At 38.6% G+C, this 13,117-nt stretch overlaps 1 protein-coding gene across 2 annotated transcripts in view; it reads left to right on the top strand.

Annotated features, from left to right (window-relative positions):
• Positions 1 to 13,117, top strand: part of LOC107708856 (rho guanine nucleotide exchange factor 25-like) — a 74,850-nt gene that overhangs the window by 7,354 nt on the left and 54,379 nt on the right. Inside the window, exon 1 of one of the 2 annotated variants that reach the window (XM_016513224.1) lies at positions 8,974 to 9,349. The exons of the other annotated variant lie outside the window; for it this stretch is intronic. Coding sequence (XP_016368710.1) covers positions 9,256 to 9,349 — 94 coding nt within the window. The 5' untranslated portion in view covers positions 8,974 to 9,255. Of the gene's footprint in view, positions 1 to 8,973; positions 9,350 to 13,117 lie in introns of those variants that run through there. 2 annotated transcript variants of the gene reach the window in all.

Below are 13,117 nucleotides of genomic sequence, written 5' to 3'. Positions count from 1 at the left end.
CCTTAGACCAAAAAAACAACAACACACAGCTGGGGGAATGTGGAGTCAGAATTCCCAAGCGACCCATAGGCTAAGCGAGTCCCAACCTTAAAAGGGCCTTTGTTACCACAGCTTTGGAGCTGCATTGCCACACTGGGGAAAATTGGTGGTGGTTGCCTCAGGCTTTCCCAGTGTGTGTGTGTGTTTTCACGTCTATATGTTTTATTGAGCATGTTTAATGCATGTCAAACCTTGATTAGAACATAAACATTGACATTTATTGCTACAGTGTGTCTATTATCCAACCTAACTTCCAGAATTCAGAACTGAAGTAGCGGCGTCCTTTAAATTCATGAGAAAGAATTGGCCACACCCCACAGAAAATTGAGTGGAAATGACAGGATTCGACATTTACTGAATTAAAATAAGTCAGAGGCAATGCCTTCTGTTGTATCATTCTGTTGTTTGTCTATCATTCTGTCCATTTATTGTTTTATATACACTGCAATATAAAAGTTTGGGGTCAGTTTTTTTTTCTTAAAAGAAATTGATACTTTTATTTACCAGGAATACATTTAATTAATCAAAAGTGACAGCAAAAACGTTTATGTTGATTTCTATTTCAATTAAATGCTGTCCTAAATGCGTCAAATAATTTTTTTTTAGCAGTTTCCACGAGCATATTAAGCAGCACAAGTGTTTTCAACATTAATAATAAGAAGAAATATTTATTGAGCACCAAATCAGCATATTAGAATTATATCTGAAGCATCATGTGACACTGAAGACTGGAGTGGCTGCTGAAAATTCAGCTTTGCCATCACAGGAACAAATTACAATTTAGAATATATTAAAATCTATGATGCCTGTTAGCTGTCATTCTCTCTACAGTTCTGTCATTCTATCTGTCTTACTCATCTTCTGTTCTTCTTTACTCATCTTCTGTTCTTCTGTCTGTCTATTGTGCTACTGTTCTCTGCCCTTAAAGCCTATGCATTTCAAGAATTTTAAACCATTTTATTTGGCTTTGTCAAGCCAACATTCAGTGTTTATCTAGTCAAAGTTTGCCTTTCTAGTTCAATGATTAAAAATAAGAAATGTTTCTTGAGCACCAAATCAGCATATTAGAATGATTTCTGAATAACAATGTGACACTGAAGACTGGAGTGGCTGCTGAAAATTCAGCTTTGCCATCACAGGAACAAATTACAATTTAGAATATATTAAAATCTATGATGCCTGTTAGCTGTCATTCTCTCTACAGTTCTGTCATTCTATCTGTCTTACTCATCTTCTGTTCTTCTTTACTCATCTTCTGTTCTTCTGTCTGTCTATTGTGCTACTGTTCTCTGCCCTTAAAGCCTATGCATTTCAAGAATTTTAAACCATTTTATTTGGCTTTGTCAAGCCAACATTCAGTGTTTATCTAGTCAAAGTTTGCCTTTCTAGTTCAATGATTTGAAGGAATTTCTCTTTTTAATATAATTTCATTTGAATTCTACTTAATTACATTAACATTTGAATTGCAAATCTTCATCATTTTGCGACCTCAATTCAAATTCATAAATCCTATTGGATTTAAAATGCATTCTCAGTTTAATTTCTAAATGGTAAAAATATGTGGCTCTAAGCTTTGCACATCATGGGCACAAAATAAAACAGAAAAAAAGATGTCTATATAGAAAGAATAGACGTACAACTAAATCCAAAATAGGTTAAAGCATATATACAAAAAACAAGAGTTTATAAGGAGCACTGACATTCTCTCGAGTTAATGCTCCAGAGCGGGAGACACATTGATAAACTGCTGGCCTCTAGGCCAGAAGCCAAACCTTCACACCCAGTAACCATCAGCCATCATCCTCTCAATCAGCTCCTAGAACAGTTTAAGCCTGTGTCAGGAACATCGTAAAGCTGTAGGGCTGTTTGTATATTTCTTGCCGTTGTGTTTATCCACTGGATGTTGATATATGGTTACTGTTGGGCGAGATGTATCCCGTTGTTGAAAGATCTGTGGTTTAGGATGGAGTTTGGGAATCAGATGGGTCATGTGGTGGACGTTGGTCTGTTTTGTTTTGCCTCTTTGGTTCTAACTGTTGCTTTGTTGGTCATTAATCAGAGCAGAGGTTGCTACACCTTCCCCCAAATGCCTTAGCCAAGTCCTCATGATGAACAGTGCTCTGGGGAGATAGTCTTTGATCTGAAGATGAGAAAACGGTAGCCTGACATTGCTGAGTCATTGTTTTTTTGGCTACAGGGTTGAGAGAACAACATTCATGCAGACAGAGACAGCAGTCTGCAGAGATCAGATCTAATCATCTGCTTCTTTATGTATCAGGGAACAAAACTGGTCCACAGATGGCATTTCCACACTGTGATGTTTTATGAACAGAAATCCCAGGATGAGATAAAGGACCGAGAGGAAATGCATGCTGTTCTAGTCATCAGAATATGGAAATGGTAGCAGAAGTAGTTTGGAGTCTAGTATAATTGAAAACAGATATGCCTTACATAATCTCTGCATTAATCTGTCATTGAATGGACTGTGTTGCATGTCTAAATGGTACGAAGGATTGTGTTTACATTGGATAAACCTATATGTTTAAATATCTCATCACTAATCTTTGAAAATCCTGAAAATCCTCCTCAGGACATCTTAGTGGCTAGATTTATAGGATCTGGGGGAGAGTATTCAGCTGAGGTTCATCTGTTTAAGTACAGTATGCAAAGGATGGGGAGGAATTGTGGGAGGCACCGCTATATGTTTCCCATCAGTCTACACAGTACAGTTGACAGTATGCATGTATGTCTATGAATGACGTGTATTTAAATGTGCATTTGTGTCTCCTTTTCAGTTCATTTTACTGACCAAATCCCACAGGATGTTGAATTGGAATAACAGGAAATTAAATTTGTTGAATTAAGCCATGTTGATGGCTCCATGTTGAAGATAGATAGATAGATAGATAGATAGATGGATTTTATAAATAGTGTGTTCAAAAGAACAGCATTTATTTGAAATAGAATCTATTGTAACATTAATATATAGCGCATCTTTGCAGAATAAAAATATTCATTATTTTAAAAAGATCTTACTGGAAATCTTTATTCTGTATATATTTTAATTTAATTTATTAATTGAATAATATTTAACATAATGTAATATATGCCAATTTATACAAACATAGTAAGTTATCATTCAAAGGTTTATTATTGATATCATCTAATGTTTCTGAAAATACCCTAAATGGGATGTGTATGATAACATGCTTATGGGTAATAATAATAAAAAAGTGAAAAAGTGAAAAACACTTACAACAGATATATGAATTAATTTTTGAATATCATTACTTTTAAATTCCACTTTGTATTAAAAATCTGTATCTCATTTGCAACCTAATTTCAAATTTAGCAGCTAATTTGAAATTTAAATTCTCGATTAATTTCTAAATGGTGCATATCCCTTGTGTCTGAATATGTGTGTGTGTGTGTGTGTGTGTGTGTGTGTGTGTGTGTATATACATTTTTGTATATATTTTTGTGAGAGTCCTGGTCAATCTCTTGGCAGGGGTTGGGAGACAGACCAGCAAACAAAGTGCAGAGCATACAACACCAGCTCACTGCAGCCAGCCGGCTTTCTGCCAGCTGTCTCTCTGTTCTCCCACACTGCTGCCTATTCATGCAGGCCTTAATTGGAGCTCCTGCTTTTAGAAAGAGAAAGAATGAGAATTCGAGAGGTCTAAACATCCCAATAAAAACACAGTGTGGTGAAGGCACTGCACCGTAGGATTTAGAATGGGTTGAAGAAGGGGAATGAGAAGACTAAGTCACTTTACTTCATTTTCATCTATACATGTTGATGTAAATTAACTTGGGACAGCTGTATTGGTCATTGAATGAGTGCATATTTAAGCTTGCTGACCTTGAACCCTCTACTACTAACATTTTCACTGTTCCTGTCACTGTCAAAGCTGTTAGACCTTGAACCATTGTTTGTGTAATTAGCATGCAGTGAGCAACGCCAGAATCCATCATCATCAGTATGTGCAAAAACAAGTTGGAGGGGAGTGGGCAAGCAGAGCCAACACTACTTTAAGCTATTTGTCAATCCATTTTTCATTTCATGTACTTAAATGTGAGTGGACATTGATAAGTGTAGTCTTTGACAAAATAATTTTTTAGCCTCCCATCATAATAATGTCATTTGCGTGAGTTTGAGGTATAGGACTATCCGTTTGGCTGATGAATTATTGATGGGAAACCTGTTTGAAAATTATATTTGCGGTTTTGTATTGTATATTCTCATGTTTGAATGCAGTATGAGGATGAATGTGGATGAGTTTATGTGTGTGCTTGAATACAGTATGCGCGTGCCGGGGCAGACTCATAAATGGAGGCAATGAAGTGGGGAGAATGAATAAATAAATAGAAACAGGAAAGGGTGAGGGAAGAACAGAGGGAGTTTTAGAGGAATGAGAAGTCTTGTATGGGTTTTAATGCACTATTCATCTCACATTCTTTCTTTGGTTCTTTTACCCTGTTGCCATGGAATTTTAAGATGTATCTGTGCTGATGGATTACAATATTCAAATGCCAGACATTATTTATTACAACCTTAAAATTGACTTGTTCAGCATGGGAAAGTGCCTTTCAGATTCTGCACATTCTTGTAAGTTTAACAGAAAAATAAGATACTGTAAAAACCTGTCTATTGGTTAACCAGACATTACATTATTGTATTTTCAATCAGAAATTATATGAAATTTAATGGGACAATAGGACAATTGTGAGTAAGCAGCTTTCTGGATGTCCCTGTCTTATTTATCACATTGAGTTGTATTTGTGTTTTATTTATTAATATTTTTAAATAACAAAAAATTGTTATACTTAAATAGTTGTCAGTTATGTACATTGAAGTTAATGTTTATAGCATTATTTTAGTAATTTTTTTCTTGCTCAAATATTACTCATATATATATATATATATATATATATATATATAAAATTAGAAAACTATATGTATATGTATAATTATTTATATATTGTAATTAGTATAGTAATTAAGATATACTAATAATAAAATTATTGTATTTTGCTGTAAAAATGCATACAGTATAAAAGTGCAGTGCATTTAACAGTGCATACTTTCGTCAGACACTCTTAGAAAGGCCAATGAAAAGCCTGTTTCTCATGCCTGAGTGTCCACAAATCACAGAGAAAGATTCTTTAGAGGGGTAAAGACTTGCCCAGGCACATAGTATACACTCCCTCTACTGATCAGAGATGTTAATGCAATCCATACTGACAGCATAAGCTTTTAGTGTGAGCCTTGTTATTTATCGTAAGATCACATAGTTGAGATATAAATTAGTTTTTTTTACAAAGTAAATACAATGCAAAAGATGTTAATTTGGCGATTACATTCTTCCCTGTACCAGTTTAGGCAGCTACTGTACACCGTGTTGGTTTTGAGGGAGGTATCTGCCTCTGAAATTATTCACTTGCATGCCTTTAAAGAAACAACATGCTGTACCTCATCTGGAAGAGCAAACAAAACAAGCGCTCAGAACAGCTTAACCAAATTTGCACTCCTGTCATGGTTAATTTCCTCAAGTATTGCAAAGAGAGAAAGCAAACTGGTTAGCGAGGAAGAGAGAAAACTTGACTCGTGATCGTATACAAACATCACCATTCAAGCTACTTGTTGTCATAGCCATGCAACTCCCTTTCTCTTGCTGTGGTAAGCAGTGTACACTTGAAGTGAGAAGGAACAAAAACAGGACAGGACTGCTTGTTTGATGTGTGGCATTAGTCTTTGCATCCTACGGTGTGCCTTTGAAATGGCTTTTTCAGTTTCAATTTAATTTGTCTTCCTTTTAACCAAATCAAAATACTGTTTGTTCTGTTTGTAGTTGGATTATAGATTATAAGAGAGAAAATGCAGCTTTGTTCTTGCGAGTAAAATCCTCTGCCATTCACGTCACAGGCAGACAACAGCGTGATGTGTTGCGGTTTACAACACTGCAACCTGGTGGAGGTGTTAAGGGGCTGAGAGCAATTTTGTAAAGTAATGTCATTTGTTTGCAATGATAGTTGCCGATTTGAGGTGACAGGATTGACAGTGATGGGCTGACTAAGTTGTTTACATGCAGGTTTATAATGAAGCCACAGCAGGTTTTGAATAGTCAAACTACAGTTTCCATCTGTCTGTCCAAATATGACATTATGCGTTAACAAATACTGTAGGATTAATAATGTATGTCACGCGTCATCTCTGTCTTTCAGAGCAAGCATACAATACTGAGGCCAATGGTAGTCTGATTAATATGTATAATGCTGAGCAAAGCCAATCTACAGTCACATTGTCTAGGTCTGATTGTCTGGCTTTGAACTGGAACAACTGCTGACGTCTGACTAAAGTGTCCAAAAAATATGAATTATTACTTTAATCTGACTGAAACCAAATTGTTGAATAGCATGCGAATGCACTTACTGTCGTCTTACATGCAAGATATTTTGTGCCTGTAATGACAGTTTCAACTGTAAACTATTTAATATACAAAACAGGTGGTTTGACTTTGATGCATTGTATGTATTCTGCATGTGGTCATCTCAGTCCTGATGTTTTATCTTCCTGGTGGGGGAAATGTTTGTTGGCTTCTTTAGTGAATTCTCCCATTTTCATTGGCTGTATTGCACTTATATGGAGCCTCTCTGCTTGTCTGCAATAGACACCGGGTAATTGGGCTCTGGAGAGAGACTAATTCCAACACACACACACACACACACACACACACACACAAACTCAGTAAAATCCCCAGCTGCTCACGTACTCTAGAAGAGGCCTGCACTCCATTTCCTGCTCCTCTTCACCATTAGCATCACATTCCAGCACACATTTTGCTTACACGCGCCTTGTCTCTTTATAGAGCTTTTCACACTTGACACTGTTTAGGGGATAGTTCACAGAAAGTTGAAAATTCTGTCATCATTTACTCATTTTTCAAATTTATCTCTTCCTCTGAACACAGAAGAAGATATTTTGAAGAATGTTGTTAACTAAACAGTTTTGGTGACCATTGAATTAGATTGTATGGACAAAAAACAAAACAAAACAAAACACTGAGACATTTCTCAAAATAATTCATAGATGTTTGGAATGAAATAAGGGTGAGTAAACGATGACAGACTTTTAATTTTTTTTTTGGTGAAGTATACCTTCAACCCAGGGTCATTCTTGAGTTATTTTGTTCTATATTTCACATTCTTCATACAGTATGCTTTCATCTTGGTTTTAATCTTGGGTCATCAGCTTTAAAGATTTTATATTGTACTTCTGTAAACCCCAGGTTAATGTCTTTTATATATTAACATATCTATGAGATTACACTCTAAAAATGCTGGGCTAAAAACAACCCAAGTTTGGTTAAATATGGACAAACCCAGCGATTGGGTTGCTTTGACCAAGCGGTAAGGTTAAATGTTTCACCCAACCAGCTGGGTAGTTTATTTAACTCAACTATTGTTTACAAATTTCATCAACATAAAATCAACATTTATTAATAAGTTTAATAAATAGTAATTAAATAATGAACATTTATTAAACTGCTTATTAATAAATGTTCACCGTTTGATTATTAGTGATGCCTCTAGTAATTATGTGTCTGATTTTTAATTTCCAACCTATTTTGGGTTCGTTTTAAGCCAGCCATATAGTAATTTTTAAACAATAGCTGAGTTAAATAAAACTGCCCAGCAGGTTGGTCAAACATTTAACCCAACTGCTGGGTCAAAACAACCCAGTCGCTGGGTTTGTCCATATTGAACCCAACTTGAGTTGTTTTTAACCCAGCATTTTTTAGAGTGTAGTAAAAGTAACCAGGTTGAATCCATCTTTTATGGATTTATCAGGAGTTATTTTAATTTTCTGTAAAATATACTTATGCATTTTTGTGGCAATTGTACTTTTCACAATTGTACTTTTCACATATCATCAACTTTAAAAACTGCATGTTCATCTGAGGAAATGTCACAATGTAGATCCTCTCTTGTAGTCACAAGTGTTCTAAAACATACAGCAAAAATAATAGTGTCTTCAGTTTACATATTTGTCATTCAACAGCTTGCACTATTCTCTCATATGTTAAAATTTTACATTTTGTGAAAGTTTGGGGTACTCAGGTAGTTTAGGATTGGTAAACAACTCATAATCTTACAGTGATCCTAATTATTATGGCTAATAAAACTGGCCTTAAGTTAAGTCTGGTAGGGAAAGCCCTTAGGTCAGTTTTACCTCAATAACAATCCCACATTGGTTGTGCTAAAATGACATTGTAAGTCACCAGTGCCGCGACATTCAATCAGAGGTGACAGGCACAAAAACTCACACTCACCACCTTGTATCAAAGCCTTCAAGATACATAAACACAGACACATATGATCAAAACCTATAAACATTACTATTTGAAACATGATATCTGCATTCACCACACCCAACTCTGTGTGTCTTCCCAGGTCTGTAACTTTCAAAACTAATCAAACGGCAGCTATCTTTATCCCGACGGCCTCGTATTCTGTAAACCCCGTGTACAGTAAACACAGCACACCCGTTCCTCATCCCAGCAGGTCTGTAAACGCCTCTCTGAATGGAGGTAGTTGTAGAGATACTCTATCGAGCTCACATTCAGATTTTATTTTCCACCTTGTTTATCTTGGATATGACTCATGAGGGTTCGAATTAGGACCAGCCGTCTGAGATCTTCTAAAATGATGTACTAAAAAAGTCCAAGACAGATGGTTGAATAGAATGGAGAGCAGAGAGAGAATTATGAGAAGAGTAAACGCAAGATGAAGGGGATAAAACGGGGAGTGGGAGCTGTATCCTGGAATAGCCAGCAAGTCGAGCTGCTAACTCCGCCCCCTCAGCCCCCTCTTTCTCTCGCTCACTCTCACTCTCTCTCTCTCTCTCTGGCAGTCTTACAGTCTGTCATTTGAGCAGACAGTGAGAGCAGGAGGGAGGAAAAACAGGGAGACTGAGCTGTGCTTTTGCCTGCCGTTGACTCGTCTTGTGCAGTGACAACCCGAGACTAGATATCTGGACGGTGTATGATTCCCTAACAGACTAGCAGGACATTCGCTCCTCTTGGGATTTGTTTTGAGGTTCTCCCCCACACCTCTTTGGAATTACCTCTACAGGGATATTCCCAGTGTGAACGTGTGCGTGTGATGTGCCATGCCCATGCCTGCTAATCTTGTGGTCAGCGACTGGGGTAGACCATGAAGGGGGGCCACCACCATCGGGGCTGCGCCTGCCACCACTTGTTTCGAAAAGTCCTGGTGAAGTGCGGCTGCTGTTATGCCCGGGTCAGAGGTCAGTGACTTTAGGCTAATGCTGTCATGGTGGACTTGATTACAGAGATGAAGGATAAGAAAACTACTACTATGCTTTGAGTTTGCAACTTGTTTGAATGCTATTCTTAGTGTCTTTCTCCTACACTGGTGTTCTGATTTTCTTATTTAGTCTACGATGTTCTTCAATGCTTCTCGCATTCCAAATTTGCTCATCCACCTAGTCTCTGAAGTGATTATTGAGTGTCAGTGTATTGCATTGCATGTGTGTCGTGGGATTCGCTTCTTTTTCTTCTGCTTGCACTCAGCTGGAGCAACAGATGTCTGTCACTTCTCCTGGTTACGGCTTCCCCTCACACTTTTCATCTCACTCCCCCTCTCATGCAATTATCGAGCGGCGAGAAACGGCATGTATGCATTAGATGGAGCATGTTTACATGTAAGACAGGGTGCCATGTGTTCAGGGGGGTTTTGGTGCAGCACGTGGGTGGATGAAACACTGGGGGCTGCACAGAAACATTCCTTCCTTTGTTCAACAGTGAGACTTTGACTAAGGACACCCTGTGTCTCTCTACCTTCCTTTTTGGTTTGTCTTTCAGTTTTTTCAGCCAGTCATGGAAGTGTCTGCTAATAAAGTGATAGTTCACCCAAAAATGAAGATTTTGTCATAATTTACTCACTCTCAGTCCAATGTCAATCCAAACCTTTCTCTTTTTTTGTCTATACCATGAAAGTCAGTGGGGCAGTGTTGTTTTGGATCCCAATGACTTTCATTGTAGGGACAAGTACAGTTATTCAAAATATCTTCTCTTCTATTACACAGAAGAAATAAAGTCATACAGGTTTGGAACGACATAAAGGTAAGTAAATAATGATACAATTTTGAGATTTGTGTAAACTCCTTCTTTAAAGTTGCAGTAGTTCAACTTTAAGTAAAATATGACGTGTTAAATGGTAGCTGGAAAATATTTTCGATTGTATCTACACAATTGGTTCTTTCTATATCCCATCTGTTTTCAATCTAAAATTGTGTAATTTATGTAAAACGCAATGCTGTAAGCGTTCTTCATGTGCTCTTTTTATCATCGTTTTGACTCTGCAGGGCTCTGGCATAGTTCAGATGCCTCTAGTTTAATCTCCAGTGCTTATGTAATGGACATTCTTCCTCTCAGCCAGAGTATGTGCTTTCTACCTTCACTTAGGATAGTCTAAGTTAACCTCAGACATCATTCTAAAGTCGTGCCTAACCGTGCAAGCCATGTAAGGGCTGCGAAGTTTCTGAAATAGCTGTTAGTTAGGGATGATGCCATTTGAATAATCCAGCTTCCCTGAAGAAATGTCAAAGAAAGAAAGAATTATACATTTGAATCGACTTTATTTCTGTATTAAAACAGTTTTAACCCTAAATATTGAGTGGTTGGCCTTATGCGGCCATCATGTTTAGATCAAATGACAAAAATTATAACTATTCATTTTATCATTGAAACCCAACTATTATTGCTCACAGAATAAATTAATCATATCTAAATGTGAATAGTGCATGTATACAGTGTACAAAACTATTACTTTGCATAATACTAAGTCAATATAACTCCAAGACGACTGCAGTGTCAGTCAAACAAAAATTGCTAAGTGCACCTTTAAAAATCTATGGAAAGAGAATAAAACCCCTCGTAAGTGAAAAATGGCAGTGCACTTACTTTCACCAGCAAAGATGAGCGTTTCGACGTCACTACCCTGTGGTTATGTGGAGCTGATTTCGAATGCTACTCTAAGTCAGCAAATATAATTTTAATGTTAAGTATTAGCATCGGGCTCTCCTCCTTAAATATAAATCACATTAGGAGAAAGCTGTAGGCAGATGGAGATGCTTAAACCCATATGTGACTTCCTCCCACCCTCTCCTTCTTTCACTTTACCAGCCTGACTCTCCTGCCTTGGAGATTATATGACTCTTTCTGACACCTAAGCTCTATTCTCTATGATAGAAGGGAGTATAAATGGCTGGTTTATGTAAGAGCGTTTAATCACGCTTGGATGAGGGCTAAATGTTTATTCAGCCCTGGGTATAAAGTAAACAACCTGAATGCGCCCGGAGCAGGAGGGCTGTCGACGTGCTGTTTTCTGCATGGTTAAAGGGGCAGACGTGATCGCATGTGCGGGACGAGCTATCAGTCTGGTTAAGCGTCACGCACATCCCTTTCGAGACCCTACAGATGTCTGAAATGCATGTTCCATACTAAGAGTGCAATGCAAACACTTGCATACACCCTCTTTGTTTTGATGTTTATAGGAAAAACAATCTAGATTGTACAGAGATAATTATCCTCACATATTAGTTGTTCTTCAATGCTTTTTCCTGTCTGTGAGGGTGTAATGAATGGAAAAGTCCAGAACTTGCACTTCCAGGAAGCAACTTCCACAACCTGTAGTCATTTAACTTTTCCACTCCTCTTAAAAAGCACTATGGTACCATATGGTAGTACCACAGAACTTTTGATACACACCATGGTCCTGAATGATTACCGTATGGTGATACTGTGGTACTTTTGGTGCTTTTTTTGTTGGAGGGTTAGTTCACCCACAAATGGAAATTAGCCCATGTTTTACTCACCCTCAAAGCATCCTAGGTGTATATGACTTTCTTCTTTCAGACGAATCCAATCAGTGGACTCACCTTCAGCAGTCCACTGAAGGTGAGTTTAAGAACCAAAGTGCAGCTTTATTCCAAAGTAATTCAAAATCTAAACATCCAAACAAACGAAGAAAGACTTGACTTGGCATGAACAGACTTGAACAGACTTGACTTGGCATGAACAGACTTGACTCACCGACAGCAGGTTACAACATCAATACTCGACAAAGGCAACATGAGGGCTATTTATATCAAACAACAAGGGTCACATGACAAGAACCAACCAATGAGAGACAGGACACATGACTAACACAACCAATGAGAACATGACACATGAACCAAAGAACCAATAGCAGGATAACATGAGGGCAAGGGAATCACATGACTAGACAGGGACCGTGACTAAACTCCAAAATAAAAGACATGAAAACATGAACATGAAACAAAACCCAAAAACCCACGTTACATATCCCCCTCTAAAGGCGGCTCCAGACGCCCAAACAAAACCCAAAAACGTCAAGGAGGGTGGTAGAGCAGAGGCGGAATAGGGGGGAGGGATGGAGGGCCAGGCCCATGCAGGGGAACAGGATCAGAATCGCAGAACAGTGGTGGGCCTGGGCCGTGGAGCAGAGGGCAAGACCATGGGCCATGGTGCAGTGGTGGACCTGGACCATGGGGCAATGGCAGACCTGGGCAGGGAAGTACTGAAGGACCTGGGCCGTGGAGCAGTGGCAAACAGTGAAACTCTGGAGGACCTAGGCCGTGAATCAGAGGCAGACGGTGGAACAGTGGAGTAGGAGACCACCAGATCAGATTCAGAGGAGCATGGAGCCATGGCGGAGCCGACAGAGCAGGAAGGCATGGCGGAGCTGGCAGAGCAGGAAGCCAAGGCGGAGCAGAGGACCACCAGGTCAGCAGAGCATACAGGAGCAAAGATCCCCACAGTGGAACAGATGACCACCACAGCAAAGCAGGTATCCACCAAGGCGGATCAGGCGGGACTGGAACAGAGAGCACAGAGAGGTTAACAGCGGCCTCTGTGGCCATAACAGGACAGGCAGAGAATTCATGGACGGCCTCCATGGTCATGACAGGGCAGACTGTTATTTCATGAATGGCCTCCTTGGCCGTGACAGGGTAAACTGTGAGTTCATG

Source organism: Sinocyclocheilus rhinocerous, unplaced genomic scaffold (assembly GCF_001515625.1).
Source record: "Sinocyclocheilus rhinocerous isolate Xijiao unplaced genomic scaffold, SAMN03320098_v1.1 scaffold1406, whole genome shotgun sequence".
NCBI lineage: Eukaryota > Metazoa > Chordata > Actinopteri > Cypriniformes > Cyprinidae > Sinocyclocheilus > Sinocyclocheilus rhinocerous.
This window is presented reverse-complemented; position numbering and strand designations above follow the sequence as displayed.